This window comes from Monodon monoceros, unplaced genomic scaffold (assembly GCF_005190385.1).
Source record: "Monodon monoceros isolate NGI ecotype Baffin Bay Population unplaced genomic scaffold, NGI_Narwhal_1 Super_Scaffold_13, whole genome shotgun sequence".
Classification (NCBI taxonomy): domain Eukaryota; kingdom Metazoa; phylum Chordata; class Mammalia; order Artiodactyla; family Monodontidae; genus Monodon; species Monodon monoceros.
The window spans coordinates 62,569,534-62,585,865 of record NW_021703769.1 but is presented as its reverse complement, the minus strand read 5'-3'; the positions used below and the strand labels follow the sequence as shown (position 1 = coordinate 62,585,865).

At 50.3% G+C, this 16,332-nt stretch overlaps 1 protein-coding gene across 2 annotated transcripts in view; it reads right to left on the bottom strand.

Annotated features, from left to right (window-relative positions):
* Positions 1-810: 810 nt before the first annotated feature.
* XYLT1 (xylosyltransferase 1) overlaps positions 811-16,332 on the bottom strand; it is a 300,528-nt gene continuing 285,006 nt past the window's right edge. For both annotated transcript variants that reach the window (XM_029221895.1, XM_029221896.1), the window contains 2 exons: positions 11,371-11,704; positions 811-5,670 (listed from right to left, as the gene is read on the bottom strand). In XM_029221895.1, coding sequence (XP_029077728.1) covers positions 5,348-5,670; positions 11,371-11,704 — 657 coding nt within the window. In that variant the 3' untranslated portion in view covers positions 811-5,347. The remainder of the gene's footprint in view (positions 5,671-11,370; positions 11,705-16,332) is intronic.

Below are 16,332 nucleotides of genomic sequence, written 5' to 3'. Positions count from 1 at the left end.
ATCCGCTGGGACTATTTAATGCTATCACTTTCCAGGCAGGAAGGATGAAGAGATAAATTGAGAAACTCTCCTGATTTACCCATGAATGAAGTACCTAAAGTCACCAAGTTTTGGGGGTCGGGGGAGGGCTGGAAAGCCCACGTCGGCAGCCCATCGCAGTGGCGATATGCTCTAGGAGAGTGCTTCGGGAGTTGGTTGAGGTTTAGATGAGCACCCAAGCCTTCATTTTACCCATAGGAAAAACAGAAAATTTTTCTTCAAGACGACACAGGGAAGCCATTTCTATCACATCTGCAAGCTACAGATTGGCAGCCCCTGGCTTAGGAGGTTGCCCTGAGAGCTTCAAGATGCTCTTTCTTCTCGGATGTTGGTGGAAATGGGAGGGGGGAGGGTGGTTAGCTTTCCCAAAATAATTTTAAGGCCTCATTTCAAAAAGGAGAAACCTACGGCTTTTGGGGGTGGGGAAAGGGAAGGACAGGGAGGCAAATGAGGGGTGGAGAGGATGGAGCTGGGAACGGAGGTGGCAAGGTGCAGAACCTGCTTTCCTGCGGGGTGTGTAGGCAGAGGCGGCTGGAGTGTTCCCAGCCAAGGGGAGGGCGACAGAGGGCTGCTTTCTCGCTGCCTGGGGCTTGGCAAGGACAGAACCAATGACAACGTGAGGGGCAGACACAGGTGGCACGTGAAAGCCCTCCTCAGTCTTAAGAGGGGTCTGTACAGTATCTTGTTTGCCAGGTAAAAAAAGTAATACTTCTGAGAGAGCGAGAGAGAAAGAAAGAGAAAGACAGAATTTGCATAGATTATGCATTTAGCTCCAGCAGATTTTGGACACCTTTATCCCCCCCCCCCCCCCCCGCGGTAAACTTCTCAGCAGACACATGAGGTAGCGCCTGTGGTTGACCCATGGGCATAGTAAGGTAAGTGAGGCAGAAGCACAGGGGACCTCCCGTGAGCACGGCTTCCGAAGATGTTTCCGGACATGTGGCAAGATGGCTGCTAAAACGTGGGATCTGGAGAGAGCCGGGCTGTTTGACACGCCAACCCCTCCTCCTGAAACACATCCTGGACCTCTCCGCCTGGTAGGATGTAATTCTGGAAGGCGGGGACCAGGCCAATGTGGACCTCCGTACGTCTAAGGGTCAGCTCTTGGGGTCTGCAAATTCTGTGCCATCTTCCCTTCAGTACAAACTGTCTTGAGACCAGGAGAGCTGAACACGCCAGTTATGAGACACTTCTCCTCTGAGGGACCGTTTCTTTGGGACGGGAATGACTAGTAAGAGGTCCCCATTCCCTTCGGAGCTGGACATGAGCTGTTAGTTTTTTGCCCCTTCCTAGTGGTGCCGTTTTCCTCCCCCACCGGGACAAGCCTAGCTTCCTTTCAAACCATGTCTCCAGAGAGCAGAGTTTTCTGGCAGTGCACAGGCTGAACTGTGAGGTTTCTCTTTGCCTACACTCTGGAAAGAAAAAAAATGGCAACATTTCAAAATCATATTTCCTATAAAAATATGGATTTCTGGCTTCCCTTACCAGATTAGATGATTCTGCGGCACTGTGCCCGTATTCTCACGTGCACCTCAGGCTGGAGCTGAGATGCAGCTGTAGTTTTCTGTCTGTGTCATGTGCACGCTGCAGACTAGACTACAGTACCCCCCACTCCCTAACGTCTTACACCAACGGCGTCACTCCTCTATGCTAGTGTTCTGGACCCTACAGCCGCTTGTAACCCCTGCCAGAGGGTGTGGCTTCGATCTGGCAGGTGTTTGCCAACAGCTGTTTCTAGCACAGCCCCCTTGGGTGCTGCTGGAGGAGCGTGTCCTGAGTCCCCAGTGAACTTGGCTACGAAAGGGATCTTTGCTCAGGCCCCACACCCAGCAGCTACCGCCCTCCTTTCCCCTGCACCCTCTTGGCAAAGAGATCAGGGTTCCAGCCAGCATCCTCCTTGCACCTGCAAACTGGAGAACCGGAAGGAAGCATGGTCCCCCCCCAGTCCCGGCATGTGCCCAGAGCAGCTGTAATCTGCCCTTTTGGGGTGGCGTGCTCATTCCTTCTCAACTCCACTGGCATTTTGAAAGTTAAACTAACAATGGCAAATGAAGTCGGAATGATTCCTGATGAGATCAGAACGGCCTTTCTCCAAAGGGAGGAGCATCTGCACTTCTGAGAACATGGGGGGTCCTAGGAACTGCTCGTGCCCTCCTTGGAGACAGACTGCCTTGCACATGGCCGGGGAAGCGGGACTCAGGAAGGCTGCCTGCCTCCTGAGCGTGGTTTCCACCTGAATGTCACAGGGGTGAATGGGAAATTGGACAGTGTCACAGCTTATTCAATGAGTCCTTCTCCCCCAAGCCCACGTCCCACCTCTAAGCCCTCCTGAAGTCCGAGGACCTGGTCAGTGACTCAGCCCACAGTCACGTTGTTTCTTTAATAGGATTTCCAGAGACCATGTTCTCAGGTTTTGAAACCCTCAGGCAGCCACAGCTCAAGGTTGCCTGACCAATGGCCTCTAACTAATAAATCATCCTCAGGTAGATTACAAAAATGAGTTAAACTATTTCTCCTGGGAAAACATCACCTTTGCTCAAATCATCCTGGGCTTTGTTTGAAATTCTCCCTTTTTTCCTTAAAGCCAAATGTAACATCTTCGAAGTGATTCTCTGGTTCAAAAACAGAGGATGTTGAGGAACATCCCATGAGGCCCCTGAGCTTCCCAGTCTCCTGGCGGTGAGTAGGGAATGGGGCCTGGGCCGTGGGGGGGGGGGGCTCTCCCCAGAGTAAGCCAGCTCTGCCATTTCTCCACTTGTTCCCAGATGGAACAGGAGTCAGCAATGTCAGGGTGCAGGTGGGGCCCCGTCGAGGCGTCTGCAGGCTCATGGGTGCGCAGGGACGTGCCAGGGCAGAGCCCCCAAAACCATCACAAATGACACACAGGGCCCTAGTGGCGAGAAGGGTGAAAGGGCGGCTCCCCGGGCAGCTTCCACAGGCTCAGGGAGGCCCTGGCCAGAGGCAGAGGCCGGGGGCAGAAAGTGGATGTGACACGGGCCTCTTGGCTCCCACAGAACTTGTGAACCCATGTGGAGCTCATGTGGGCTTTCTGAGAAAGCCACGCCAAGGTCCCTGGAAACACTGGGCCAGCTCCTGGGCTCTCCTGGCAGGGTCTGACCCCCTACCATCTTCCTAAAATAGATATCGTTTCCTCCAGGGCGTGGAGGGAGCCTGCTTTCCCTCACATGGAGGCCCACGGTTAGACTGGCTGCGGGAGGGCAGTGATGGAGGAAGCGGGGACGCCCCAGGTTCTGCAGCCGGCACAGCCTCCCTCCGCAAGTCACTGGCCTGTTGCGTCCCTGTGCTGGGGGCGGGTGGCGGGGATGGCTCAGGAATTCCAACACCCCCAGAGCCGGAGGGCTGAGTCACGCTAACACCCTGCATGAGGAAGAGCGAGGCGCCACTGTTCCCAAGGACACCCCACTTCTGGCCAGTGGATGATGCTGGTTGAGGCGTTCTCCTCATGGTGTCCAAGTCCCCTGCTTCCCACTGAGGACACGGAGAACGCAGGGCAGAGACAGAGATGATAGATAGATAGATAGATAAAGCAGCAGAGAGACAGAAAGAGACAGACATGAGGGGCTGGGGGATGAGAGGGGGAGGGAGTGGAAGGGTGGGGGGAGGGGGCCTTTCATGAATAAAGGCAGCTCCAGTTAGTAAGATAACGTAATTGACAAGCTGCAAAAACAGCACCTACTAATTAGTCATTGACCAAAACATATAAATAATAAATATCTAAAGTGTCCCGTCTCTATATCCTCCATGGCCCATAGGACATTCTGCCTTGCTGGGCTGGGGGTGTGAGTAGGGGGCGACAGCTGACAGGTCACTGGGAGCAAACGGCGGTACCTTCAAACCCACGCTGGAGGCGAATCGCCAAGGACCAGCTCTCCGTGGGAAGGACTTTTCCAGGAGAACCCTGTCCTTGGGGGGAGGGTGGGACCAGCGGAGGAGGGGGCCTCCGGGGAGGGGTCTCCGGATGAGCAGGGCAGCCCTCCGATGTACACATGGCAAGGAAACCCTTTGCGTTTCTAGTAACTCAAGCAATTTGAATAACACTGTTCTTTAGGTTTCAAACAACAACCAGATACTCAAGCTTCCCACTTTTACACTGCGTGTCAGATGGGCCTGTTGGCACCTTGGATAAGAAAGGGCATGAATTTAAAAACTAAATCTAAAATGCTTTTTCCTGGCCGTGAAAAGTCTGTTCCATGCAGTTTGGTCGCTCCCAGCAGCACCGAATGTGCGATTCACAAATGTTCCAAACGCCTGCCCTCAGAACAAAGGGCTCAAGCACGTGACTGACAGGTATTGCTGTGCTGACCAGCTCAGGAGTTTTGCTCCCAAGGATCTCTATGAGTTTCATGGCCATGGTCCCCAGAGTTCCCACTGTCAAGGCCCAGAGGGGTCATGGTCTTGATCTCCTCGCCCGTGAACGGCTGGGGGTTTGACCCTCACGCTCATGAGCATCGCCCAATTTCTGCCTCGAAGGAGGGTGGCCTGGAGCCCAGGATGTCTGGCAGTCACAGTTTGGGTGGACCTTGGCCATGGCACATCAGAAGGCTCTCTGGCTCATCTAGTTACAAAGGAGGATGGCTGAACCTGAGAAGGGCTGGTGGGAGGCCCTGCCAAGCCCGCTACCTCCCTGGGGACGGGCCCACGAGAGCGTGACTTTAGTGTCCTGTCACTTCAGGGCTGGCACAAGGGTTTCCTGGCCCAGAGGAGCTGAAGGGCGGGGCTGGAGATCAAACCCACCCTCTGGGCAGTGCTTTTCAAACTAGGTTTTGCAGAGCCCTTGGGTTCTGAAGAGGTACCTTAGGAGACTCCCTTGGGAAGGGACTGCCCGGTGGGCTGAGCTTTGAGAAAGAATCTCACACTCGCAGCTTCAACCAGAGCAGCCTGGATTTCATCCTCACCCTGGACCTCCCTCCGCCTACGACTTAGTAAACAAAGCTCTGCTGCTCAAAATAAAAGTTTTGGAATCACTTGTCTGGGCGGGGTGGGGTGGGGGTCAGGTCATTGAGGGGGAAGACAAGGAACCTGTAGCACTCGAGGATCAATCAGAAGAGGTAAGACCACCACGGTGCTGGGACTGAGCCGTCCCCACCCCCGGGAGGCGGCCTGCTGGGTGCAGGTGGCTGGCAGAACCTGCTTCGGCCTCCAAACCTTCCCTCCCGTCACTCGATGGCCAGGAGAGCCCCGCTCCCAAAAGGCACCCCCCTCGGGGGTGGGAGCCCAGGGTCCGGCTCCCACTGGCCCTCTGGCTGCTTCCCCTTTGAGATCCGCTGGGGCCCCCACGTGCCCAGTGCTACCTGAGCCGGCCGTCGGGTTTGACTGCGCCCAGCTCTGACTTGGGGTCAGGGCTGAAGGAGCTCCAGGCCGTCTGGCTGCAGGTCTGCATGACTGGGCAGACGGTGGGGCCTGTGGCACAGATGTCCATGGCGGTCCACATCCCGCCCACCAGCGAGTCCAGCCAGCGCTCCAGTGCGGCGCCGGCGGACGCGGCGTTCCTCCGAGCCAGCTCCACCTGGGCGGGGTTGATGGGCAGGCTGAGGACGGGGTTCAGGCTCTGGAAGCTCTGCTCCATGTAGGCGCTGCGGAGGGGCCCATTGTGCAGCCTCAATGCCTCCTCTGAAAGCCAAAGGGAACAATTACATCATTAGAAGAGCCATGGACTGGTCACCTACTACTGTGTGCTTGGCACTGTGCTGGGCACTGCGTAGCACCATTCAGTTCGCGGGACAATCTCACGAGGAAGTTCTTTTAGCACTCCCATCGTACAGACAAAGAAACTGAGCCTACGAGGACATTCCTTCAACAGGTATGAGCCCACTTTGTGCAGGGCATGGTCCATTCATTTATTCATTCAGCATGTATTTATGGAGCCCTTTCTATAGTCCAGACAATAATTCATTCAACACATATTTACGAAACATCTACATCTGCAAGGCATTCATTCATTTATTTATTTGATACAGATTTATTAAGTGCCAGGCTCTATTCTGTGCTGGAGCAAACCAGACAATGAAGGAGACTGCAATCCAGGGGAGGAAGAATGATGACAATAAAGAAAGAAAGAAGTAAATAAATCAGGTCATTCCAGAAAGTGCTAAGTGTCATGCAGGGAATAAATGGGGTGTGTTGAGTCAGAGCAGGGGCTTGATAAACTACGGCCCTTGGGCCAAATGTGGCCCACCACCTGTTGTTGTAAATAAAGTTTCATTGGAACACGGCTATGCCCATTTGGATACATATTGTTTATGGCTGTTACTACAGCACAGCTGAGTAGCTGAGACAGAGATTGTATATGGCCCACAAAGCTGAAAAATTTTCTATCTAGCCCTTTACAATAAAAGCTTGCTGATTCCTGGGTTAGAGAGTGACAAGGGTGTTTATTTTAGCTGGGATGGCCGGGGAGACCTCTCTGCGGAGAGGACATCTGAGCTGAGCACTGATTCACGGGAAGGAAGAAGCCACGTGCAGATCCTGGAGAAGAGAATTCCAGGCATTGGGAACAGAGGATGCAAAGCCTCATTAAAGCTCATTAAAGATGCAAAGCATCTTTCCCCAAATCATACAGGTGATGAGAGTCAGAGCCAGGGTTGGAACCCGGGTCTGCGGACCTCAGAGCCTGGTGAGCAGCCCCGCCCTTGGCTGCTGAATGCCCACCATGAACTCTGTATAAGACCTGGATCTCTGCTTTGGTCCAAGATGTGGGGCATGAATGGCCCACAGCAAGGAGTCCTGGAAACCACGAAGCTGGGACCAGAGTGGGGTGGGGTGGGAAGTCCAGCTGGCTCCCAAAACGGCTCTGCCTTGCTGAGCACCGGGGTCTCATGCCAGAGCTTGGGGACAGCAGTCAGGCTGTCTGGGTTTGAATCCCCACGTCCCACATGCCAGGTGTGTTACTTCTTCCTCATCAATAAAATGCGTGGAGAACCAGTACCTTCCTCGTAGCTTTGTTTGTGATGATTAAATGTGCTGACTCATGTGAGGTGCTTAAAATGGTGCCTGGCATATTCTAAGTACTTGGGAAAGTTTAGCTAGGATTATTATTATTGGCATTATTAGTACACAATACACACACACACACACAACTATAGGGCTGATTTTATCATCCCTATTTTACAGATGAGGAAACGGAAGCAGCTATAGTTTAGAGACAAATCTGGAGTTAAATCCAGGGCTTGCTGACTCCAAAGCCCATTCTTGTCATTATGATACTCTACCAAGAGGCTCATACATCAGCAGGAAGCTAAAACAATGCTTTTGTTTTTTACTTTATTTTTCCATCTGGGAGCTAGTCTTTTGCAGACTTGCTTTCCCCATCTGCAAAATGGGGATACTCACCCTTCCAGCAATTAGACTCACAGGGCTGGCACTCACAGGGCTGGAAGTTCACATGCTTTGTAAACAGTAAAGTAACATATGAACAAGAGAGACAGTGACTGTTTCCCAGGGCTTAAAGATGGGGAAGCAGAAAGTCTAGACATTTGGGCTGAAGGAAAGAAGCTAGATGTTTCTATTTTGAGGAAGCTTCCACTCATGGCTTATTTCATTGCCAAACACAAGAATATATTCTTTTGAAAAGACTGGCTAATGATTCTGGTAGGTTGTGTTTTACCAAATCAGGTTTTGCTATAGCCAAGATCACTAGGATTAGAAGAAACCTCCTTATAAGACAATGTAGCATTCAGATGACAATGCTTTTCCTCTTTGCTTGATGGTGGCTGTCACCCTCGGAGACAACCAGGAGAGCCTGGATAAGCAGCACGTTACTTTCTAATATGTGTGGTCCTGAGTGAGGAAGAAAGACCGTGTATATGTGCCTGCCCTTCAAAAAGCAATGGGAGGGCTTCCCTGGTGGCGCAGTGGTTAAGAATCCACCTGCCAATGCAGGGCACACGGGTTCGAGCCCTGGTCCGGGAAGATCCCTCATGCCACTGAGCAACTAAAGCCCGTGAGCCACAACTACTGAGCCTGCGCTCTAGAGCCCATGAGCCACAACTACTGGAGCCCGTGCTCCGCAACAAGAGAAGCCACCGCAATGAGAAGCCCGCCGACCACAACAAAGAGAAAGCCCATGCGCAGCAACGAAGACCCAATGCAGCCAAAAATAAATAAATAAGATAAAGTTATTAAAAAAACAAAAAGCAATGAGAAAGCTAGTTGAACTAAAAATATGCTTTGACTTGCATGTACGAGAAAGTCATTCCTTTAGTTCCCAATGCCCCAGGAAGCTGGGGGGCTGGACTCTGGTCTGGAGGGGAACCGGTGGGAGAAAGCTGAGAAGCACGCCTGGAGCACATGTCCTATCTTGCTATACTTAGCAGAGCTTCTCTTTCTCGAGTTCCTTAAGGAGTCTGGCCCACCTCTCCCTGATGCCCACCAAAGGGTTTTCAGGAAAAAAACCCTGTTTTCTTTTCCTCTGTTTTTTCAGGAGGACAGAGCCTGTTCTCTTTGGAGCAGGTCCTGACTTCCCTACTAGAGCCTCTCAACGCCTTCATCTCTGCAGGGACTGCAGAGATGAGAAGCTGGGGACTGGGGAGACACCCAAACTGAGAAAAGGCAGGACATTCAAAGTGAAAAGAGGAGTTAACAAACATTTGAACGCTGGGAACCAAATATTGTGGTTGGTGCAGAAAACCCTTATGAAAAATGAGGTTAATGTGGGAAATGCTATTATAGCATCAGCCCACAATGCTCGTCTCTATAATTAAATTTCCCTCAATTCCACCTCATCAGATGTCTTGAGATTACCAGGGATGCATCAGTAGCAAATTACTCTTGACGAATCATTTTACAAATTGCATCGCTCCCACTTTCGTGTTCCCTGTCACCAGAACATCATTAACAGATACAATTACTGATGACAGGGGGGCTGCTCCCAGTGGGGTAAAATGACCCTTGGCTCATCCTGGGTATGCGTGGGGAGAGCCTCGCTGTCCTCAGAAATCCCAGGAGAAAAGATCGGAAAAATCAGGACCCCATGAATAGCCCCGGGCTATTTTACTGAGGTAGGGATGGATTCAGGGTCACTCGTTTTCTGTCCGATTAGCTATATGGGAAGCAAAGAGGAGACGGCCACTTCCATCCCTCTCCTCCACGTCTGGCTTTGGGAACCTTTAGAGATGCTAAGGATGTGAGCCTCATCAGTGGGACACTTGAGGACCCTAAGTAGGTGGGCTCTGGCCCCGCTAGTTCTGGAGGGGATGTCTTTTGCCTGTTTCATGGGGGAGAAGAGAAGCAGACTTCCATTACCTGAAAACATGAGGTCGAAATCTTTCTGCTTGTTCAGCACAGAAACTTAGCAGAAAAACTTAGCAGAAATGGACAGAATTCACATCAACACTCCCTTCTTAGGGCTCCAGGTGCCCCTCCCCATATCTATGTCCCCCTCTCCTTGTGTCACTGGCTAAATGACACCCAGCCCAGAGCTCTTTTTAGCCAACAGAGGCTGTAATGCGTTTCTGGCTTCTGGGTTTGTGATCTGTTAAATGGAGCCGAACAATTCCAAACACCAAGAGACCTGGAAATCCTTTTTCTAGGAATCTATGTTATGGATGCATCTTCATGGGCACATACTATCTTAGGTTCAAGAATCTTCTTTGCAGTGGTATCTGTAACAGCAACAACAAAAGAAGCTATGTGTCTACCCAGGCGGGGGTGGGGTAGGGACAGATAGATTGTGGGTCCTTAATGCAAAGGAACACTAGGCAGTTGGCAGCTTTAAATATATTGACTCGGAAAGTGAAAAAAGCAAGTTTCACTACGAAGTGTATCATTCTATTCTTAAAAAAGTGACAATGTCTTTGTGATTTATGTCAATGCTTTAAAAGCACTGAGAAACCTCTAGAAGGACTGTACACCAAACTGTTGGCAGTGGCCACTCCTGGGGATGGGATTGAGCAGGGAGGAAGACGTTACCTGTGATAAAAGAAAGGGGGGTGGGGAATAGAAAAATAAAAGAAAGCCTTTTGGAAAAAAAAGAAAAAAGGCAGGCATGCTAGGAGTCTGACACCCCTCTCCCTGACCCCATGCCCAGTGGGAACCACCATCCTGAATTTCCTGTTAATAATTTCCTTCATTTCTTTGCAGCTTTCTACTGATACATGAATCCTGAAATACTGTACTGTTGGCTTGGCCTGTTTTTGAACTTTAGATACATGCATGGTAATTTTGATAGCCCCACCCTAACATTACGTTCTAGAGGCTCATCCAGATCAGCACGTGGAGGGTCCTACGCCGTGTTCCCTGCTGTGTAGACCTCCACTGTCGGGACAGACCACACCGTTGGTCCATTGGATGTTGGATATTTGGACTGGTTCTGGTTTGGTGCTATTATGAACAGCTTGCTGTATTTCTGCACAAGTCTCTATGGCCTCTACCTCGGGTGGAATTTCTGTGCGGTAGGGTATGTGTATATGTTCAACTTCACCAGCAAATGCGAACTCATTTTATTACGTGGCTCTCTCGCTAGCACTTACATGGATAGTTATTATTCTCCATCTTGACCATCAAATGATGTTGTCTCATCTTCAAACATGTCCTAAACATGGCAGATGTGAAGTGGAATCTCTTTTTGCTTTTAATTTGTATTTCTCTCATTATTCATGAGGCTGAGCATCTTTTTATATATGTGTGTATATGCTCTCTCTTTTTTCTTTCTTTTATATCAGGGATTAGCCCTTTCTCTAAAGGGCCAGATAGCAAATACTTCTGGCTCTGTGGGCAGCTGCCCAATGCTGGCGTTGTGGCCCCAAAGCAACCACAGTCAATATGTAAATGAGTATGACTGCATTTCAATAAAATTTTATTTACAAAAACAGGAAGTGGGCTGGATTTGGCCTGTGGCTTGCAGTTTGCTCTGACTTAGGGGATTTCCGAATTTGAGTCCTTTTTTGTGTGTGCAAATATTTTCCTTTAGTATGAGATACGTCTCCCCGCCTAGTATCATGCTTTTGATGAACAGAGATTCCTATTTTAGTTATTTTTTTAAAAACATCGAACAAGATTTGCTGAAACTCAGTATCAGCTTGGGTTTATTTCCCACCTGGTCTTAAATATGATCAGGACCTTCTAGAAGTCCAGTGAGAGAGCATCTAATAAATAGATAGAGACAGATAACATCACCTCAGTGTGCAGAGACAGGCAGAAAATTAGAAGGTTCTGTATGACAGACGAGCAGGAAAAAATCCTGGGAACAGAGGGCACTGTTCTCAAAGGTGGCCCACATGCCCCATGTCTGAGCAACACCACCTGCCCAGGTGAAGGACCCAGGAGGCCTCGGGCAATGGAATATTACCCCCCAGAAATAGTGGAAGTACTCACCCAGTTTGATGGGCTGCCTGTTTGAGAAGGTCAGAGGCGCGACGAGGAATTTGGTTTCTGCGACTGGCACCCAGTGGTGGAGAATTTTCACTGTCCAGACCCCAGGCCTCAGGGGCAAGTTCAAAGGGGGCTTGTAGTGGGTGAATTCGGCAGTGGACTCAATCAGGATGTCGTAGGTGGCTGCGATGATGTTGACGGGATCCACCCAGACGACAGTCACAGTCACGTTGGGGCCCTTCCCCCATTTCTGCATGCCTACTGGCTCATCCATGGGCCCCAGGAGACCCCCAAAGTTGCGAAAGAGCCGCTCCTTGGCATCCCAGTCAGTGCCGACCTGAAACAGGAGAGCGAGTTCTGAAATCACTGGGCCTCTTAGGAAGACCTAGGATACTGCTTATTGGGCTTCATATACCCATATAACAGACGAGGACACTGAGGCTCCAATTAAGTTACTTGCTCAGTAACTTAATGTTGGACAGGCAGTAAGCAGGAGACCTGGGATTTGGACCTAGTCTGAAGGATTACGAGGCCTGTGGTCCATTTCACTAAACCTTTGGGCCTCCTGTGCCTACTGTGTGGTGTGTACATGGAATGAATGAATACCTGCTTGCAGGCCATTCCATGGAAACATACAACCTGCCACTCAACAGGTGCAGGTGATTTCCACTTTAGTCACTGGCTTTCCACATAATGTGCCTCTTTTTAGTACAATCATTCTGAACAAGAGTGGAGCTCAGGATTTGGAGCTGCCCTATTATAAGCTAGGAAACGTGAGGGCCCCTTAGTATCGCCTATCATTTGCAGGAGTTCAGATAGCTTTCAAGGGAAGAGACCGCTTCGGCTTCCCTAAAGCATTCTGAGCTGGACTCTAGGGGTGGGAGATGGTTGTACAATATCCATCCTTCCTGCCAGCCAGCGGGGGGTGTGTACGGCTTTGACGCCCCCAGAAATCTGCTCTTGGCTTCCATCCTTCCCCTTTTGCTGCCTGCAATTTATTCTCCACCCAGTAACCAGAAAGACCTTGTGAAATGTCCTCTCACTGCTCAAATCCCTGTGGCTGGTCCCCTGCTGATTCCTGGTGCCCAGCTCTGTGCTTGGTACACAATCAATGCTCCATCAATCACCTGTCAAATGAATGCGTGAATGACTTGGCAAAAAATGAATGAACCACATAGATCCCTGATACTGAGCTTTGATACTATTTCAAGTCAGATTAAATTAGGGCCTCTTCTCTCCCCCAGGAGGTTTAATATAATGTTCTGAAGACACAGCATGTGGGTGCATGGTAGCAGGTCATGAGCACACCACAAGGACACTGCTGCCGTGGTCCTTCTGTGAGCCGCGTCTCTGATGTGTGTGTGTGCAGGCTGGGGTGCAGGTGTGGCTAAACATGTCTACACCCTGAGCAGACTTCACATGTGCAGTGCAAACATGAACTGGTTTACTTTCTCGTTGTTCGGGCCACAAGTTACTATACCCAGGACACAGGGCTACACGGCTAATATTTACTGAGAGCTTCTGGTGTGCCAGACCTACTGCTAAGTGGGTGGGTGCATCGATCTGGCTAACATTCCCAACTCCACGGAGGGGGGACCCTTGACGTTATCCTCACTTCACACATGAGGAAACTGAGGTTCAGAGCAGTTGGATGACTAGCTCTGATCAGTGAGGGGGACTCAGGAAGTCTGACCCCAGAGTCTGGGTTCTTATTCACTCTTCTATATATTGCCTCCCATTCACTCACTCACTCACCCACTAATCCATTCATTCATTCATCCATCCAAAACATATGTGCCGGGTGCCTACCACCTACCGGGGTGGTTGTAATACGTGCATGTTCCAGGCCCACAACGTGCTTCAGGTTTCCATCTTTAGGCCAAGATTGGCCTTGAGGAGCTGTCCTAAGGGGCAGCAGAGGGAATTATGCTGGGACAGAGGCAGCCGTCCCTCCCAGCCTTGGGATATCTTGGCCTGTTCTGCCACCCTGCCACCCTCTCCAGGTACTGGCTCCTACTGAGGACCCCTGGGGCCTAGCACAGCAGCTGAAACACAGGAGGAATGAAAACAACACTGTCTATTGAAGAAATAAATGAATGAGTGGGCAGGATGCAAGCTAGGCCTCAGAGATTGTTCTAGAGAAACCTGATCCTGCGACCTCCATCCATACAATCCTTTCTAGCTCCTTCCCACTGTTCATGAGTCCAGTCTTTCCTCCTGTCCTATCCTGCGAGGTCTGGTCCTTTACGATCCGACTCCAGCTTCATCTCCATCCCTCTCCCTCGCCTCTCCTCCCCCATGCTCCAGGCCACCCTGGAACACTCTCGGCGCCTGTGCCAGAAGGGTTCTCTCTCCCCTGATCTTCCGTCCACGCCCGGCCCTCTTTCGGGCTCAGTCTTCCTTCCTTCCCCGCCCTCCTCCTGGCCAGTTCATCATCTAGTTCTCAGCCCAGGTGTCACCTCTACCTGGAAACCTTCTTTGCTTACAGGCACCCCTGATGTGCTTGTCTAAGCATTTGCCCAGCATAGCCTTTTAACCTATCTATCTATCTATCTGTTTTGCGCAGTATCACAACTTGTAATTTACACGTCTCTCTCCATAGCTCAAAACTGTCATGTGAAGAAGAATATATGCATATATGTGTGTGTGTGTGTGTAACTGAGTCACTTTGCTGTAGAGAAGAAATTAATGCAACACTGTAAATCAAATATACTTCAGTAAAATAAAAAAAAAAACCCTAATTGTCAACTGCATGAGGGCAGGGACTACATCTGGCTTGTTCACTACTATATCACTAGTGCTGAAAAGAGTGTTGAGTGTGCGGTCGGTGCTCAATATCTCTATCTATCAATCCATCCGTTATCTACATGTGTCATGAAAGATTAGGGGCCGAGCACATGGACAGATGGATCAATGATCACAAAACCATTTTGGGGTCCTACTTAAGGAAGGGATGTATGACCTGTTAGGGGAGCGGGGGGACAGTCCAGAACATCATCTTTGGATCCCCCAGGGAAATGGGGGTGAACAGGTCTCCTAAGTCTGAGTTCTAAAACCAAGATAACCCAGGTGAAGAGCTGTGGAGCAGCTGACAGTGGGAACTTGAATCTGTCCGACATCTAGGAGAGGAGGAGGAAATCAGCTGCTGTCTCCAAACATGAGGGGATCTGGGGCTGCCCGAGAGGGAGCCCCATTGCTGTCACATCATCTGTGGCCCTCAAGATCTTCTCACCAGGCCTCACCGTGGAAGTCCACCGCCATTCACTGCCCAGCGGTCAGTTACTCAAATTTAAGTATGCGTTGAAGTTCAAGCTCAATATACTGGTCCCCAGCTTCAAAGTCACCAAGGCTTCCTTCCCACTGCACCTAAAATGCAATCCAAACTTCTTTCCAGGGCCTGCGAGACCCCTCATGATCTGTCCTCTGGCCCCCCTGAGACCTTCCTCCTTCTCACGGGCCACACTGGCTTTGCTGCTCCTTGAATATGCCAAGCTCCTTCCTGGAGCCTCAGGACCTTTGTGCATGCTCTTCTCTTGGAAGATCCAAGAATGTTCTAGGTCTTTCCACCATTGACTCTTTTACAGGTTTCAACCCTAAAGTTATCTCATTAGAAAAGTCTTCCCAAATGAATCGTTCCATCAAATGTAACCCAGCAGGACTCTATGGGGCCTTCTCCAGACAGATCCTCCTAGGTCCTCCACCTGCCTCTTGTCTGGAATAAAAACTTTAGCCTCCTAGGCCTTCCTTGAGTTCCACAGAATAAATTTAATTAGAGAAGTGAGAAAATTCAGAAAGGAAGGAAAACAGTCAAGTGAGACAAAATAATAATAGTTTAGTCATTAAACAAAGTCAAGGACCTTTTAGTTCCTCCTCAAGGGCTCTAGATAATATCCTGAGCCATATCCTTGAGCTGTTTTGCATATACTGGAACCCCCACCAGGTGGAAGGAGTTAACTGCATGCTGCCCACAAGCACTAGACCCCAGATGGGTTGCAACCAGAAGGTTGATGATGTTGACTCCTGATTACCTCACCACCAGCCAATCAGAAGAGTGTCCATGAGCTGATGACGCACCCGACAACCGCCCTCCCTCATCCTGTCTTTAAAAACCTTTCCCGAAAAACCATCAGGGAATTTGCGTCTTTTGAGCATTAGCTGCCTGGACTCCTTGCTTGGCGCCCTAGAATAAACGCTGTGCTTTCCTTCACCACAACCCGGTGTCAGTAGATTGGCTTTGCTGTGCTTGGGCGAGCAGACCCAAGTTTGGTTTGGTAACAGAAAGCTGTCCCTACCAGCCTCTCAAGTCCTCAGGAATCACATGAATGAAGTTTTATTTTCTTTATAATACTTGCCTTTAACTGGAGCGTTTTTGTTCATTTATTTGCTCACTCATTGGTCGAGTGCCCCACTAGACTGCAATTCCACAATAACAAGGGTCTGGTCTGTCTGGTACACTACTGCCCCTCCCACACCTCATGTACTGTAGGCACTTGGGGGCTGCCTGCTGAAGGAATGAGCATGTTTCCTCTAAGCCACTAACATGGGACTCCCAGGGATGGAGAAATCGGAGCTATTCAATGACACTGGCCGCCTGCCATGAGCCAGGCCCTATGCAAAGCCCCGGGACAGCGCTGACCCGACGGAGGTTCTCAACAGCCCGCAAAGTGGCCCTGCAGTTCGTTCCCCCCTTCTCGTCCAATTTTACACTGTTTGCCTTAAAACTAAGGGAAAAAAAAAATCAAGACACAAGTTTCAGGGTTCCCTGCATCACATGCTGTTACTCTGCCAGAGAGCTGAGTGGTTCCCACACCAAGGGCACCAGAGCTGTAGCGGAAACCCTCACAAATCACTAGCCACGGAGTGGCCAACATCCGTCACCGCCAGAAGTGCCCAGTTACCCACCGGCAGCCTGATAGACAGGGAGAGCCCAGCCACCAGGCATCCATCTCCCTAATGGCCAGAAGT